Below are 17,942 nucleotides of genomic sequence, written 5' to 3' on the forward strand. Positions count from 1 at the left end.
TGTAAGAGAAGTAAATACCCTATAGTCCTGAATTTGAATTGGAAGTATCAATAAAATATAGATGCCCTAGGTCTTTCTACTAAAACGGCTTAGAAACAGTGGACATCCCCTGGCATCCAATTTGTGGTCTTGAAATTCTGTTTCCCCAAGAAGAAACCAAGGCTCCTTGGAGAAATGGCTGAATCCAGATCTGAGGCAGGAATTATATGACATAAGCCTGAAACATCTTGTCACCATAAAGCAAGGAAGTTCCTGACTATGAGGGTCTAATGTCAGAAGCCAACCTGAAGAACTTCCCACTTGAAGATGGGAAAATTTGAGCATCAGTAAAGATAATGACAGCAGTGGACTGAAACACTTTAAGGATGTTTACATCCATGAATTCATAATTACTCTTATTTTTAAAAAACTGGATTGGTCACCACTAGAGAATGCTAGAGAACCAACTAACTATTCTGAAAACTGGTAAATAAAAGGAAACAATCAAGGATTTATCCTGCCTTTTCCATGTGAATTATAACACTTGGTAACCAAATAGATGATAAGAAAAAGTTTCTTTTAATAAACGTATTCTTCTAGGGAATTCCCTGACGGTCCGGTGGTTAGGACTCCGTGCTTTCCCTGCCAAGGTCCCGGGTTCGATCACTGGTCGGGGAACTGAAAAATCCCGCAAGCCGGGCTGCGCGGCCAAAAAAAAAAAAAAAAAGTATTCTTCTAGTGAATAAAGAAGGAATGATATAATTAGAATATTGTGATTTTGCCACCAATTATGAATTAGTGGATAGAGACACTATTCATCAATGGCTGCTAACATCACAAAGAGAAACCAGACATTCCTTCCTGATGGAAGAAAGTGACACCATGATTAAGTGGTCTTGCCAGAAAGGCTGAACCTGAATATGTTCAAGCCTCCAGACTGAACTATCAATTTCCAGGAAACAGAAACAGAGAAAGATGTGAAAGTACACTACAGGGAAGCATTTGTCAAAATGCATACTGGGGGCAACTACAGGATAAACAACCCCCACCCCCAGCAAATACAATGCAATGGGAAGAAAGAAATGGAGCGGAAATCCAATTAAAAGAGACAAGAGGGACTTCCCTGGTGGCGCAGTGGTTAAGAATCCGCCTGCCAATGCAGGGCACACGGGTTCAAGCCCTGATGCGGGAAGATCCCACATGCCGCGGAGCAACTAAGCCCGTGCGCCACAACAAGAGCAGCCACCGCAATAAGCCCGCCCACCGCAACGAAGAGTAGCCCCGCTCGCCGCAGCTAGAGAAAGCCCGCTGGTAGCAACCAAGACCCAACGCAGCCAAAAACAAACAAAAAAATAGACAAGACCTATCAGTCAAACACATTTTGTAGACATAATGGGGATCCTGATTCAACTAAACATTTATATATATATATATATGATATATGATATATATATTCAACTAAACATATATATACATATAAGAATTGGAATGTAAGCACTTACTGGATATGTAATGACATAAGGAATAACTATTAAGTTTTTATGAGATAAAGGTATTATGCCTATGTTTTAAAAAGTATTTGTTAGAGATACATACTGGAATATTTACAGGTAAAACAGTATATGTTTTTGTTTCAAAATAACAAGGGAAGGGAGTGGGTGGATGGGGACATACATGATACAAGACTGGTCAAGAGTTGCTAACTGTTGAAGGTGGATGAGCATGTAAGGGTTCATTATATTATTCTTTCAGTCTTTGTCAACGTTTTAAATTTTTGTAAATAAAAAAAAAGCTTTTAAAAAATGTGCATATGCTATGGTTCTGCACTTAACACTTGTGCTCAAGGAGGCAAGTACACGACCTAGCACTGCAGTGTTGTTCCTAATAGTGAAAACAGGACACAACCTCAATGTCTATCAGTAGAACTGCTAAAGAAACGGTGCTCTCAATTCTAACTAGGGTAGCAGTTAAAACGGAATCCAGTACAGCCTTGACAGCACTGATGTAATACTTTGTAGCTTCTTACTGAAATGGGGTCAAGAGCACAAAGGGGGCCTTCAAGCTGTGTGACCTTGAGCGAGTGACTTAACCTCTCCGTGCCTCAGTTTCACCCTCTTTAACATGGAATTGATAATAATCATATTGATTTTTTTTGGCCACGCCCCTCGGCTTGCGGGATTTTAGTTCCCCGACCCTCGGTAATGAAAGTGCGGAGTCCTAACCACTGGACCGCCAGGGAATTCCCGTATACAGACCATTTTTTGACGATTAAATGAGTTAATTCCTGTTAAGAGATTAGAACAGTGCCAGGCTCGTGGTGAGCGCTACAGAAGTATCTATTAGTAGTAGTCGTGGTATATCTATTCCTGGAAGGCCGGCCTTGGTTCTTGGCCCACCCCGTACTGCGCGCCCTCTTTCCTGGACTTTAGCCTGGAGCCCGATGCACCGCCCCCGCCCGCCCCGCTCGCCCGGGGACTCACCTGAGCCGGGCCGACACGCGACCGAGACTCTTGAAACGCCGGTGGGGCCTTGGGACCTGGGCCGAAGGAGAACCGCGGACCCTCTCTCCGCTCCGCTAGGCTGACACTTCCCGCTGTCTCTTTAGGCCGCTCGGAAGCTGTTTCATGTCGTCGGCCTCCTCGCTTTGGGCCCATCCAGTGCAAAGAGGCAAATAGGAAACTGTCCCCCTTCCCCCGCTCCCCCCAAATCCTGGGACCTCCTGTTCCATACAAGCCTGCCTCTTCCCTTCCATTTCCTAGCCCCACCCCATCCTGCCCCCGACTTGCCCCACAAGTGGATTTCATTTGGTGATCAGAGGAGCAGCACCGCGAGACCCAGAGAAGGGGTCGCCTGCATTGCCTCACCCCTGAGAGCCCCACACACCCGTCTAGCCTTCTTGTCTTCCCACTTGGGCACAGAGAGGTGAAGTAACTCGTCCACAGCAACACTAGTGGACAGGGACAAACCACAGCAGCGCCCTGCTACCAAGACACTCATTCTCCCACCCCGCGGCTTTCCCCGCCCTTCCTTCCCATCAGGCTCTGGCTGCCTGCAGAGTCCCTGCACCTGGCCACTCTCGATGAGGATCATCTGAGAAACCCCATGGGAAAGCTTTTTAGTCTATACCTTAAGGCCTTTTCATCAGCTGATCCCACTTCCTGGATTACCCTCCCAGGTAGCACTGAGCTGATTCCCTCATCTGCTCTGTATCTTAGCTCAAATGCCTCTTTCTTAACGAAGCCTCCCCTGACCACCCTAGATAATGAAACCTCACTCCTTTATCCTACTCCACTTTCTTCTGTTTCCAAAGCACTGTATCACCTATATATTGCACTATATCGTTTATTTATTATACTTATTGTTTTTCTCAGGCAGGGTTCTCTGCTGTGTCCCAAATCCCTGCAACAGCGTCCGCTAGCCCATAGCGGTGCTCGGCGGATGCTGCCGACTGGTTGAGTGCCCTGTTCACTGCCTGAACTTCCCTTCTTCTCTAGGTGCTCCACTGATCACAGGCACTGAAAATCCTTCATGACACTGTCAATGAGGCCGAAAGCAGGGGAGTGGTATCAGCGACACTTTGGACTAGATTGGTGAAAGAGAAACTGAAAAAAACCTGCAACATTCCCAAATTCTCCCTTCAACTTTCTTTGCTGCAGGCTTACCCTATCAGGCCCTCTCTTCTCCCCCTGTCTCTCCCTTCCTGTCTCTCATTCATTGGGAGGCCTCTCCTCCCCTTTGCTTTTCTCCTTTACTCCTTGGGCCTCTTTTGTGACTGCTTTCTCCTCTGTGAGCTTTTCTTTGCCTTTCTGGGTAGGTGAGAGAGGAAGCGGCTGTCTGAGCAGTGGGGTTGGAGTCTCAGAGAGACCAAACTGAAATTCAGTGTTGAAGGTAAGTGTGGTCTGTAGTAGCAGCCTAGATAAGGACACGGCAGCTGAGACTTTGTCCCTGTGTCCTGAGATGCTCAGGGAGCACAGGGAGGACTGCAGGTCTGCACTGTGCTCGTAAACATGCAACAGCTGCTTTCCCCTCACCCTGGGAGCCCACGTGAAGGGGAGGGAGGAGGCAGAGCGGAAGCTCTGTAGCAGCGGCTTTTTCCTAAAGCAAACGTTTACAGGAACTGCTTAGGCTTCCCAGGTAAAGATTTGGCTTAATCTGCCTGTGCTAGAGCAGAGAACACTGCCTGGTTTCCCAAACCCAACTCAGCCCACCTGCCCATTGCACTTCTGGGGCATCTCACTCCTCTGAGGGTGGGGTGGGCAGTGGGGAGCACAGGTATAGGAGCAACATGCTGATGTAGAGGTTGCAGGTGGAAGAAGGATGGGAAGGAAATGGATTTGCTGGCACCTCTAGCTGATTAGAAGGACCATCAGGACTGTCTGGGGCCTTGATACTCAAAGTGTGTTCCATGAACCAGCAGCATCAGCATCACTGGGAGCGTACTGAAAATGCAGATTCCTGGGCCACACTGTGACCTTCTGAATTAGAATCTGTATTTTAACAAGATCTCGGGTGATTTGTAGATACTCTAAAATTCAGTAAGCACTATTCTAGGGACTTCCCTGGCGGTCCAGTGGTTAAGACTCCATACTTCCACTGCAGGGTGCATGGGTTCGATTCCTGGTTGGGGACCTATGATCCCACATGTCACGCAGTGCAGCCAAAAAAAAAAAAAAAAAAAAATTCAATAAGCACTATTCTAGGTAGTCTGCATTTAGCCACTCTTCCATTTACAAATGAAACAATCAAGGAATTTTAGAGTTTTTTGGTTGTTGTTATGGTCCCTAAGCTATAAGGAAAACCAAATGTATATACATATGCATATACATATATACACACATATATAGACTTCTTTAACTTTTTAAAAATAGACTTTGAAGACATATTTAGTACAGTATACTCTTAGGTTGAACTTTTATTTCCCTTCTTTTGAAATTCTGATTCAGATTTTGACGGTGGAGAAAAGTATAATGAGACTGTCAGCAGAGCCATTTAACATTCTATTTAGTTCAAACATGCTACTTACAATTCCACCTACATTCATTAGATAGTATTAAGTTATTTCTTTATGTAAATCATAGTGCACGTTTATTGAGAGTTATGTTTTCAGTGCTTTACAAGTTTGTATTAATTTATTCTTATGTTCCCTATGAGAAAGGTCCTCTTATCCCCTATTTTATAGACAGGGAGACTGTAGCATAGGGGCATTTAATTAAACTGCCCAAAGTCACACAGCTCACAGATGCAGAGGCAGGTATTGAACCTAGACAGTGTGGTGCCAGACTTGTGTGTTTAACCCTGACAGTAAATGGCCTGAGAACGCTGGACTCCCCAGTTAAGCAGCAAGCTGCCCGAGGTCAGAGGCTCCCTTTCTTGATAGAGTCACAATGATGCTGCTCGCAATGGCCCTCCCAAGTTGCTGACTAGCCTTCAAAAGGTAGTGGCAGAAAAGGCTATGAATAAAACAGGCACACTGAAAAGGTTTTAAAGTATCATCTTATTCGTTATTTATAACAAAAGTGGAAACCTTAATATGGTAATGACCTGCACTAGGAATTTGGAGTTAGATATCAAAATGGGACATGGATTTCTAAACCATCAAATCTATAGGTTTCACACCATGGGTAATGCTGCTTAATAAATGAGTTTGCCACCCATTCTGATGAAAGCAACAAAGAAATCATCCATTAAATTCCTGGGGAGACTGTGGCAATGATATCCTATGGGAATGGGAATGATTCTTATTCCCCCAAATCTTAATTGTGTTTAAAATGTCACTTTTACAAAAAAAAGACTCATCTCTGAATATCTTTTGAATGTACCCAATCTTAAAAAAAAGTATACACAATTGCTAGTCATTTAGAGTTATTCAATATTAAATATTACTCAATAATGGCCCCTCCATACCAATTTATCTCCAGGTAAGATTTGGTCCCTTTAAGAGAAATCGTTAGAAATGAACCAAGGGATAGGGAAGAAGGAGGTTGCCAAGCAACTGCCAACAGTCATCCACCCAGGAGACAGCAGCACCTGGTCTGCAGAAAAGCCACACATTCCAAAGCAAAATAAATTTCATAAGAGCAAAATAAGCCACTTGAAAATCCTACTTTCCAAGTTCACCTCATTTAGGGGCCCTGGTGGTCCATGGGATTAGTCCAGTTTGGCAACAGTATGGATTCTAAAATGCCTAATGAGGTTGCAATGATGACTGAAGGCTTTCCCACACTCATCACACTCATATGGTCTCTCTCCAGTGTGGCTTCTCTGATGCTTTATAAGGAGTGTTCGCCTACTAAAGCTTTTACTGCACTGACTGCATTGATAGGGTTTCTCGCCAGTGTGGATTCGGAGATGCTGGAAAAGCCCCGCATTTTGACTGAAGGCTTTACCACACTCGTTACAGCGATAGCGCTTCTCTCCAGTGTGTATCCTCTGATGCTGAACAAGGTATGAGCTCAGGCGGAAGGCTTTCCCACACTCTTCACATTCATATGGTTTTTCCCCTGTGTGGATCCTTCTGTGTCTGATGAGGCCATTGCTGGCACTGAAGGCTTTCCCACAATCCTTACATTGATAGGGTTTCTCTCCAGTGTGGCTCCGCTGATGTTCAACTAGGCCTGACCTCTGGCTGAAGGTCTTTCCACATTCTTCACATTCATATGGCTTCTCCCCAGTGTGGATTCTCTGGTGCTGAATAAGAACTGAACTCTGGGTAAAGCCTTTCCCACATTCGTTGCACTTGTGACGTCTCTCTCCAGTGGGGTGTCCCCTCTGCTTTTCTACCCTGCTCTCACGTTTACAAGTTTCTCTGTACTTAGAATCTAAAGGAACATCTCTTTGGAGTCTGCTATTCTCAAAATGTCCCATTTCTTTTAAGACTTCTTGTTTTGATGCCAAGTCCTGGTTTTCAAGTACAGTTTCACCATCTAGAATAATAAATAGATCAAACGTCATCTCTTTCCTTCATGAAAGAATATAACCACAGGATGGGGAACAGGAAGATCCATATCAAGCACACACATTCTAGGAATCCAAAACTGGCAGTGTAATGTAAAGAAGACCTAAATGGAGATATTGAGACCAACAGAGTAAGGGGTCATCAGCACCTGCTGAAATGGCTGGAGGGGGTCACCCAGAGAAGGAGAGGCTTCCAGAGAGGATGTAGGCAAGCAGGCACTGTGGAATGCTTACTAGGAAGCAGGAACTGTTCTAAGTGTTTTACGTATATTAATTTATTAAATCTTCAAATGACTCTCTGACTCCATACTATGATTATCTCCGTTTTTACAGTTGCATAAACTGAAGGCACAGGAAGGTTACTTGACCTGCCCAATGTCACACAGCTTCTAAGTAGCAGTGCTTAAATTCCAACCCAGGCAATTTGGTGCCAGAGTCCACAGTCTTTACTACCCTATACTGAACCACCAGAGATCCCCTGAATGGACCTGTGAAATCCTTACCTTGTTCTCCAAATTTGTGGGGCCCAAAAGATTCACATTTGAGCTGTGTCACCATGGACTGAACCTGGAGAGCTGTTGATTCCTGCTTGGCCTTCAAATGCACTGCATCCCCTGAGAGCACTTCAGAATGTCCGTGTTCACAGTCTGGGGCCTGAAGGCAGGTAGGTATATTTGGGTTCATAAGAGGAGGACTACAGGAATCCAGGCTAATACTCAATGAAAGAGATCATATGGAACCATATGAGACATTTTGTAGAGCAATGGCACAGTGGAAGACCCAGAGTTTAAATCCACACCCAAAAGCAGAAGGGGGAGAACAAGAGTGGCCCAACGTGATATGGTGGTTTAAAATATGTTCATAAGTTCTTTGATGCTCCTTCCATTAATTCCTCTCCCCTTGAGTGACAGCTATACTTAAAATGGCTCATTTCTACTGAATAGAATATATGGCAGAAGTGATGGTATATAATTCCTGAGACTAAGTAGTAAAAAGGATGTGGCTTCATCCTTATTCTTTCTCTATTTCTCTGTCTGTCTCTTGGGGAAGCCAACTGACATGTTGTGAGGACACTCAATGAGCCCTAAGGAGTAACCCACATGGTAAAGACCTCCCACCAACAGCCAGTGAAGAACCGAGGCCCCCTACCAACAACAATGGGAGTGAGCCATCTTGGAAGTGGGTCCACCAGCCGCAGTCAGGTCTTCAGAGGACTATAGTCTTGGTTGACATCTTCACAGCAACCTCATGAGAGATCCTCCTAAGTGGCTCCCAAAACCCTGACTCAGAAACTGGGAGATAATATTTGTTGTTTCAAGCCATTAAAGCTTAGGGAGGGGGGTAATTTGTTACCCAGCAACAGAGAACTAATACATGAGGCTATAGCCAACCAACCTGGGTCACTGAACTTCACCCTTCATTTAATATTCTGTGTCCAGGAGCCTATCTTCCTCCTCTCACCTGGTTCTCTGGCTCACTTAGCTCTCGCTCCAGATCTTCAACTGCAGCCACCGCCTCCTCCCCACTCTCGGGATGGTGTTTCTGCACCCAGGCCTGGAGCTCCTCGGGCAGGATAGTCAGGAACTGCTCCAGCACCAGGAGCTCCAGGATTTGCTCCTTGGTATGTGTGTCTGGCCTCAGCCACTGATGACAGAGTTCCCGGAGCCGGCTCAGTGCTTCTCGGGGACCAGGAGTCTCTTGGTAACAAAAGTGCCTAAAAAGTTGGCGGGAGGCCTCCTGGCCAGAAAAGCTGCTCTCCTGAAGGTAGGTTCCTTGGTCCCAGATAGGGTCTTCCTCCACCTTCACAATCTTAAGTCCATCCTGTTCCCCTGTTGAAGCCATTCTGGGATTAACTTAGAAGGGCTCACTCCAGCCTGAGGCAGAAGGGTAACTGATTTAAGATCCCCTGATTTAACCTTCTTTAGGAGGATGTACCTGATGAGAAAAATTATGTCTTAATGGAAATTAAAAAGTAATGGGGAAAAAAAACAAAGTATAAGAACAATAAGTATTATGCTATCATTTATGTTAATAAAAGGTATATATAGTATTTTACTTCTGTACGTTTAGAAATTGGAAAAAAAGGCATATGGCAGAATACATTACTGACCCCAATTCTTCACCCTTCCCTGTAGACATTGTGCCCTCCCACTGTGATTCTGGGCTCAGCCATGTGACTTGACTTGGCCAGTGTGATACTAGCAAGTGTGATACAAGCTAGACTTGAAAAGTACTTGTGTGATTGGGCTTGCTTGCCCTTGCCTGCTACAATTGCTAGGAGGATATGCTGGCTTTCAGATGATAAGAAACATGCAGGACAGAGCCAAATCACCCCAGAGGGGCAGATGAGACCATCCTAGGTCAGCTAACAGCCAGCTAATCCCCAGACATGTAAGTGAGCCTAGCTGAGATTTGCAGAGCTGCCTGGAGGACTCACAGCTGACTGCAGATATACAAGTAAGCCCTGTCCCTATCAGCTGAACCCCAGACTCATGTGCTAAATAAATGTTTATTGCTGTATGCTGCCAAAGATTTGTAATTGTTACACCACATTATTATAGCAATGAAAAACTAATACAGAGGGGTGGCCTCTGGGGAGGGAACTAGGTAACTCAGAATAAGAGAGGAAGGAAAATAATACCTTCTGTATTTTTCCTGATTGTTGAGCCATTTCAAATAAAGTACTTATTCCAAGAAAATAAATAAATAAATTTTAGTGATTTAAAAGCCTCATAGTCAATATATGGTAGCTTTAGGGGAAGAACAGGACATATAAAACTAGCCATAATATCAAATGATGAGTGGTATATAGAGGCTTCAACAGAATACCTAGGGAGTGATGAGCAGGAAAAACATAATTCTGACAGGGTATGGAGCAGTGAAAGAATGTGGCTTAGGGGCAAGTACATTTGAATTAGGCCTAAAATAACGAACAGAAATTTGTCAGGCAGAGAAAGGGTGATGGGAGGAGATTCAACATCACAGGCCAAGCAAACAACAGAATCAAAGGTATTTAAGGTTACACTGCACAGTGACTCTAAGGACAGGCAATGGGTCCTGGTGGCTGAACTACAGAGTATAGGGTGTGGGGAGAAAATGCATGACAAGAGATGAGGTTGGAAAGATGCATTTCATCGGAATAGAGAACAACCCTGAACTCTAGGCTAAGATGTTTAGACTTTACGATATGGAAAACTGAGGGTCATCAAGGTTTTTATTTCACTGTCATAGAGTTAGACCTGTATTTTAAAGGAATACTGAGTAAGATTCAGGAGGGAAATGGTAAGAATATGCTGTAGGATTGTGGCAGTTTAAGTTGGGAGGTTTAATGGTGGTTACACTGATACAATGTTTACTTTAGCAGTGGAATTTAAGTTTTATATATAACTTTAGTCCTGTTTTAATAGAATCATTAAGGTCTGAGAGAACTGAGAAGAGTTTCTCAGTTATACTTTATTGGGGGAAAATGTATTTATTCCATTCATTCAAATATCATGTGCCTACCAGATGCCTGGCATAGTGTGGGCGCTTAGGTCAAAGTGGTGAAAGGGAACAGACCTGGTCCTTGCCTTTATGGGATTTGCAGTGGGAGAGACAGACTTTAGTACAATATTCATATCAACTTATGTTGTAGTGTTAAGAATAGAGAGCGTTACAAAGATTGTGGGTCTTATTCTTTGTCCATGTCCAGCATCAATTCTATTTTTTTACTCCTTACTGCAGCATCTGGGTATCAGGTTTGTTGAGTCTTCAGTCCAAGAAGACTGTAAGCCTGAGAATTCTTATGAATTTACATCGGATTCCACTATTATTAAAAATGTGGCAAAAATGTTCTGTGACTATAGGTTCTGCACCTGAACGCTACTGAGAAACCATGGTGATCAGGTTTTTCTCTTGAGCACCACAGGCAACCCCTCACAGACCCAAAGCCCCAGGTGGGGCAGCCTCTGCATTTGCTGTGCTGCTCTCCCCACAGTTGGTGGACTTAGGATTTACCTCCTGATCTTGTGCCACCATGAACTCTGTCTTTATCCCTGTTTTCTGGATAAATAAATGAATTCTCCCTATGTATGTCCCTTTTCCTTTCATCAAGCCATGGCAAGGGCAGGGAAGGGAGAAGGCAGAGAAAATGCACTCTTCCTATTCTCCCCTATGCCACCTCTGCTCCCAGGATCCGTATGTGTTACCCTATGTTCCCAGCTAGTCCTCTCTTGTCTCCTGTCTCCTCTCCCAGCCATGTCCCAACCTGCTACAGATCCCAGACACCTCTTGTACTTGATACACATCTGATAAACTGAATGGACTGAGTTCTTTAAAATCATCTTTAGAGAAGCACTGCAAGGTAGAGACTAATGTTCAAATCATGTGGCCTTTCTAAAATGGGACTGACCAAAGCACCCATCTCACAGAACTGTGATAATTATATAAGGTAATGCATATGAAAAACTTAGCACGGTACCTGGCCCATAGCAATTGCTAAACATTAAAAAATTACCAGGTATTATTAGCAAAGCAGTATTAATAAGTTGAATATCCTCTTTTTTTTTTTTTTTTTTTTTTTTTTTTTTTTTTTTTTAAGATTTTTAGAAATTTCATGTAATGTCTGAAACATTTATATTAACATATTTCCATACATATTTCCATACAAGTACAAATATTAGATTTTTAGAAATTTCATGTAATGGAATATCCTCTTTTTATAGAGGAAATAGACCCAACAAAATAAACCATTGAATTCACAGGCCAAATGCAGTAGACTGTTGAAAATCTTGGAAGAAATATTTTCTGATGCTAGAGGCTTCAGTGGACTTCCACACTCATGAAAGGGGGTAGGAAAAAAAAAAAAGACTGTAGGCTACTGACTCAGGCTACGGCTTTATCAGAAACTATGGACCCAGTGGCCAAGGGACAGGACCAGTCTCATCTTCAGTAACTAAGCCCTGAAGCTGCTGGCCCCATACTAGATCTGCCCACCCTAAGAACTTCTTGGGGCAGCAACACTCAAACACTGGGTGTAAGTTCCAGAAAGGGTCTTAAATATAATGCTGAATGAAGAGAGAGAAATCTAAGACAGAAAGCTGCCCACACAAAATAAACCTACAAACTAAATTCTAAAACGCATGAATAACTCTAACCCTAAGAAAAATAATCAACAAATCAGAATAGAAATTCACTTGATATGAAATTTATTTTATAGTCCAAGGAATTTTTTAAATAAGTGATTTTGAGAAATACATGAGATAATGAAACCAAAACAGGCAAAAAATGCAACATCGGGTAGATATAAAAAAGGACTAATGAGAAATCTTAGGATTTAGAAGAAACTTTGACATTTAAAATGCATTAGAGGATAAACAACAGAACGGACACAGCTGAAGAACAACAGTGATTTTTAAGACAATACTGAAGGCTTAACTCTGAATGCAGCAGATGAAAAATATGAAAGAGCAGTTAAGAAGAAAGAGAGAATATTTCATATATATATCTTCTTAACTGCTCTTTCATATATATACACATACATAATACATAAATATATATACATACTGTATATATAAAATGTTAAGAAAATACAACATTAATATACAGGAGCTGCAGAAGATGAGAATGTAGTGAATGACTGAGAAATAATAGTTGAGAAAAAAAATTAAGAATTTTCCAGAAATGAAGGCCTGACTTCTCAGATCAAGAGTGCACACCTAGACATAATATAGTGAAACTGCAGCCTATTGAGGATAAAGAGACAATCTTAAAAGCTACCAGAGGAAAAGAGACAGATTACCTACAAAGGAAACACAGCAAAGTGCTCATTAATGGATTTCAGAAGGCAGAGTGGGGAAATGACTGTTGACACACAGAATTTACCCCCAGCCAAAAATAAATAAATAGAGCAAAATGAAGCCATTTACAACCCACGAACCTTCCTAAGAGAGTAACTAAAGGATGTAGTTCAGCAAACAAAAATGAACTCAGAGAGAAGGTATGAAACAGAGAAAACAACATAAGTCCAAAAACTGACAAAATATGGCAATAAATTTAAATGATTATGGAAAAAAAAAACCTCCTGTAAATATATTCATTCACATGTAAAATGATGTACATAAAAGGTTATTTACTGTAGCACTGTTTGTGAGGCAAAAGGTTGGAAACAACCTAAATGTCCACCAATATAGGACTGGTTAAATAAATTAGAGTAATCCATATATTGGACTACTACTATGCAGTTTTTAAAAATGAGGAAACTCTTTATGTACAGATATGAAAGGACTGACTATTTTTCACTAAATGCAAGATACATTTAGTGAAAAAAGCAAGGTGAAGAACCACTGTGAAAATATTATCAGTTGTATTTTAAAAAGGAAAAAAATATATATATATATTGGATACCCAAGCAACATTACCTATCTCTGGGAATGGGAAATGAGTGGTTGGGAGCAGGCATGATGTGGAATTTTTCAATGGATAACCCTTATTACATTTTTTTACATGAGAATGTTTTACTACGCAAAAGGGGAAGAATATAAAACTAAAATTCTTTATAATAACAAGATGTGGTAGATGGTCAATTCAGTAGAAAGAGTGTATTAAGGTTTGTCAGGAGAATAGAAATACTGAACAACAGACCTCATTAAAAAAAATTCTAAAAGTAAATACACATCTTATAATTTAAGGGTAAATCAGCAAGGAATTAGAGCAAATGGAACTCTCATACATTAATATGATAGTTTAATGGGTACAACCACTTTGGAAAATTCTTTAGAACTATCTCTTAAAGCTTGAGAATAAAAAAAGTTCTGCAGCTGTGGTATCAAGTAGCCCAGAACTGACCTAAATGGGAAGGAAATCCAAAAAAGAGGGGATATATGTATACGTACAGCTGATTCACTTTGCTGCACAGGAGAAACTAACACAACATTGTAAAGCAACTATACTCCAATAAAAATGAATTTAAAAAAAAAATGTAGCCCTGAACTGGTCTGTTCAATCAATCAACAATTCACTTCAGAGAACATGTTTTTGTAAGTCCATCAATTAGTGGTAACCCATAGCTTTTGAAAATCAGCCAATCCGTAATGACTCGTTCCAATAAACACAGCTCTGAGAGCCAACTAATCAACAACAGTTTGTCCCATAAAACCAAGCCCCCAGAGATGATGTCAGCCCACCGAACTCCATGCTTCTCAAAACGCCTGTGTAAGAGCAGCAATCTCTTCTGTACCTAGTGAGGACTGTTCCTAGTCAGGATATCTCTCCAGCTGTCTTTTCATTTCAGATATTGAGTGATGGTCTCATCATTCTTTGACAAGCTGAACATATGTGTACGCCATGACCTAGTAATTCCACTCTCGGATATATACCCCAAGGAAACAAGTGCTTACGTACACTAAAAGCTAAAACTACAGGAATGTTCAGAGCAGCTTTATTCAAAATAGCTCCAAATTAGAAACAACCCAAATGTCCATCAACTGCAGGATAAACAAACAGTGGAAATGTGGTAGGCAGAATTCTAAGATCGTCACATGATCTCCGTCCTCTATGACTGTCATCATGTCACTTAAGATTATTAGTTTACATGATAAAAGGTGTAATTAAGATGTAATTAAGGGGCTTCCCTGGTGGCGCAGTGGTTGAGACTCTGCCTGCCAATGCAGGGGACACGGGTTCAAGCCCCGGTCTGGGAGGATCCCACATGCCGCGGAGCAACTGGGCCCGTGAGCCACAGCTACTGAGCCTGTGCGTCTGGGGCCTGTGCTCCGCAACAAGAGAGGCCGCGATAGTGGGAGGCCCACGCACCGCGATGAGGAGTGGCCCCCGCTTGCTGCAACTGGAGAAAGCCCTCGCACAGAAACGAAGACCCAACACAGCCAAAAATAAATAAATAAATAAATAATTTAATAAAATAATAACAATAAAAAATAATAAATTTAAATTTCCATCTTCCCTAATGTCAATTAGTGGTTCTTACAAAACAATCAAAAGACTAATTAAAAAAAAAAAAGATGTAATTAAGGTACCAATCAGTTGACCTTAGGAGACCTCTAGGTGGGCCTAACCTACTACATAACTCCTTTAACAGCAGAGTTTTCTCTGGCTGGTAGCAGAAGACGAAGTCAGAGATTTGAAGCATGAGAAGGATTAGATACACAATTGCTGACTTGCTGATGGAGGGAGCCACCAGTAAAGGAATGCAGGCAGCCTCAAGAAGCTGAGACCAGTCCCACAGTGGCAGCCAGCAAGGAAAGGGAGACCTTGGTCCTACCAGGGACTTCAGTTCTACAACTGAAAGAAATTAAATTCTATAAATGGTTTAAGACTCTTGTATTTTTAAAACATAGTCAATAAATTTATTGCCATTTACATTAACCAAAGTTTTCCTATTTGATTTCCTCTGCTGTCCTGCTTCCTGGCTGTGTTCCAGAGAGAACCAGTCTCTGTGTTGCTAGAGCTTTCATTCTAATGGGGAAGACACTGAGTTATCAAATAAATGGAGGACCTATTAAGATAGGATGGTGAGAGGTGAGCCCTTAAGAACAAAAAGGAGTGAGCCCTGCAGAGTAGAGGTGGGGGACAGGGGGGAGAACTGTTCAAAAGCCCTGAGGCAGGGCATGGTGTGGTCAAAACAATGAAAGGAGGCAGAGTGCCTACAGCCATGTGAGAGGAGAGTGGCAAAAATTAGGCTGATAAGACAAGCCAGATCATGCAGGGCACAGGAGTTTATTTTTTAATTCTAATTACACTGGAAAGCCACTGAAGGCTTTTAGGAAGGTAAGTGACAAGACCGGGTTTACGTTTTAAGAAGCTCTGCTACTGGATGGTAGGCGAGCTGAGGGAATGAAGGCGGAGGCAAGAGAGTGGAGGCAGAAAAGGCAAAAGTTGAAAGCGTGGTGGTGGAGGCTATTGCACTGGATCCAAAAGACTGCCACTTAGGTATAATGTTAATGTATTCATCAAATTAATTTAACTTTGAAAAATACAACTGAAAGGCAAAACAGCTTAACTTTTGTTTGAAAAAAGTGCTTCGGTCTTTGGACAGATATTTATGGAGCTGTGCTAAGAGCTGGGTATACACAGGAGTTTATAACTCATGGAGATAAAATTATAATAGAATGAAATAAAAGCCATAACCTCGAAGATGTGTATAAGGTACACTCCTGGAGGAAGTAGGACAACTCATCCTAAATTCCGTGCATTACCTGTAACCCACAAAGGAATTCACTTCAAAAATATTTACTAAGTGCCTATTACGTGTCAGGCAACAAACACATGATAAAAGAGTGATACAATTGCAGAATTTGATGTGTCCTCATCTCCCTTAATTGAACTAAAAAAATTAAAACATGACGTGGCGTAAAGAGCGTAAAAGAGCGTTTTCCTTTCTTTCCTTTTTTTTTTTCCGGCAGCGCCCCGCGGCTTGCGGGATCTTAGTTCCCTGACCAGGGATCGAACCCGCGACCCCTGCGATGGAAGCGCGGAGTCCTAAACACTGACTGCCAGGGAATTCCCGCGCGTTTTTCTTATTAGCTTCAGCATACTAGCACATCAGCACAACGAAGAGATAATGAAAATCATAAACCATCTGTGTTGCAAAATAAATTCCAAAGGAAAACTGATGACAAAGGCAAGGAAAAGAGGAACAACTTAAATATCACAAGGAAACAGGCAAATCCGGAAATGAAGATACTCTAGGGGACGACTGGCAAGTCCTTCAACCAGGCAATAGGATGGGAAGAAGGGAGGGGAAGGATAGGGCTGTTTTAAATTAAGAGACTTAACTACATGCAACGAATGGTCTTTAATTGGATCCTAGTTGGTACAAACCAACTGCAAAAAACATTTGTAGGACAACGAGGGGAAATCTGAATATGAAGCAGGTGTCAGGCAATACTAGGGAATGCGCTTAGGTTTAGTTGGGTGTGTTGATATTGGGGTTATGATTTGTGTATGTAAAATGTCCTTAATTTTCAGAGATGCACATACGAAACTATTTAGGGGTGACAAGTCATGATGCTCGTAATTTATTTCGAAACACTTAAAGAAAAAATAGATGCGATAAATACTGTATAATGTTAACACTTGTTAAATAAAAGTGATGGGTATATACGGAGTCGGGCTTTTGACAGGGAGCGAGACTCCCAGTCGGACGCTCCTCCTCCACCTCCCCACCTCCGCTCAAGACCACAAAGCCCCGCCTGGGCAGGGGCGGGACCTCCTTCTACTCCACTGGGGCTTCAGCCCTGTGTCGAGGCGACGGCGAGAGGATGGCGAGGCCACGCCCGCGCAGACGTCCCCTCCCTGTCTACCCCAAGTCACTGACTTTAATCTTCCCGGGGCGGGAGGGTCGGGACGAGGGGCCTGGGACTCACCTTCGGGGTCCCGGGAACTTCGGATCCGTGGCGCGGGCGGCAGCGCCCGTACAACCGACCAACAACAAAGGCCGGAAGTGCGTCATTGTTCCGAGCCCCGTCGCTGAAGCCGAGCAGCCCTTTCCGCGATCTTGTTCTCTCTAGGAGCTCCGGAGGTTGATGCACTTTATGACTGCCTCATTACAAGGCTCGGAACCAGAAATTCAGCCCGAGGCGGGGAAACCCAGCGAGATTTCTGTACGGAGTGGCTCCCGGCATCTGGGAATCAGATGGTCATAGCAATGAAAAATGTTAGGGCCGAAAGGGACGTCATAGTTCCTCCAGTCTGGTACTTAACCGCCCATTGCTTCCTAACTTTGGTCCCTTTGACACCACAAAGGAGAGATGGTAGTTGTTGGGGTTTTTTGTTTGTTCATTTTTAACTCTCAACCTCTGTTTTCTAGAATCGCAGTCTAGAAGGAGACACGGGGACAGAAACAAGTAACTACATACAGCTGATTTGTATGTGAAATGAAATAAAAATGAAGTAAATGTTTGTAAATCGGTTAGGATAGTCCCTGGACCATAGTAAATGCCGTGGAAGTATTTAGAAGATAAATGTATGTATTAGGCCAAAGAGGAAAACTAATGGAGCAGATCAGGAAACTG

The 17,942-nt window shown here is 42.6% G+C and overlaps 1 protein-coding gene across 1 annotated transcript; it reads right to left on the reverse strand.

Annotated features, from left to right (window-relative positions):
• Positions 1-4,883: 4,883 nt before the first annotated feature.
• On the reverse strand, positions 4,884-17,450 carry ZSCAN31 (zinc finger and SCAN domain containing 31). The gene is made up of 4 exons (XM_059938150.1): positions 17,295-17,450; positions 8,395-8,868; positions 7,437-7,587; positions 4,884-6,902 (listed from the first exon to the last, which is right to left on the reverse strand). The coding sequence occupies exons 2-4, from the start codon at positions 8,773-8,775 to the stop codon at positions 6,127-6,129; spliced, it is 1,308 nt and encodes a 435-aa protein (XP_059794133.1). The 5' UTR covers positions 8,776-8,868; positions 17,295-17,450; the 3' UTR covers positions 4,884-6,126.
• Between the last annotated feature and the right edge of the window lie 492 nt (positions 17,451-17,942).

The sequence above is a fragment of the Balaenoptera ricei genome, chromosome 11 (genome assembly GCF_028023285.1).
Source record: "Balaenoptera ricei isolate mBalRic1 chromosome 11, mBalRic1.hap2, whole genome shotgun sequence".
Lineage (NCBI taxonomy): Eukaryota > Metazoa > Chordata > Mammalia > Artiodactyla > Balaenopteridae > Balaenoptera > Balaenoptera ricei.

Coding starts and splice junctions, on each gene's coding strand:
- ZSCAN31 (XM_059938150.1), bottom strand. CDS start 8,775: ATGGCTTCAACAGGGGAACAGGATGGACTTAAGATTGTGAAGGTGGAG. Junction 7,588..8,394: donor TAAGTGAGCCAGAGAACCAG/GTGAGAGGAGGA, acceptor ACCTGCCTTCAG/GCCCCAGACTGTGAACACGG. Junction 6,903..7,436: donor CCACAAATTTGGAGAACAAG/GTAAGGATTTCA, acceptor TTATTATTCTAG/ATGGTGAAACTGTACTTGAA.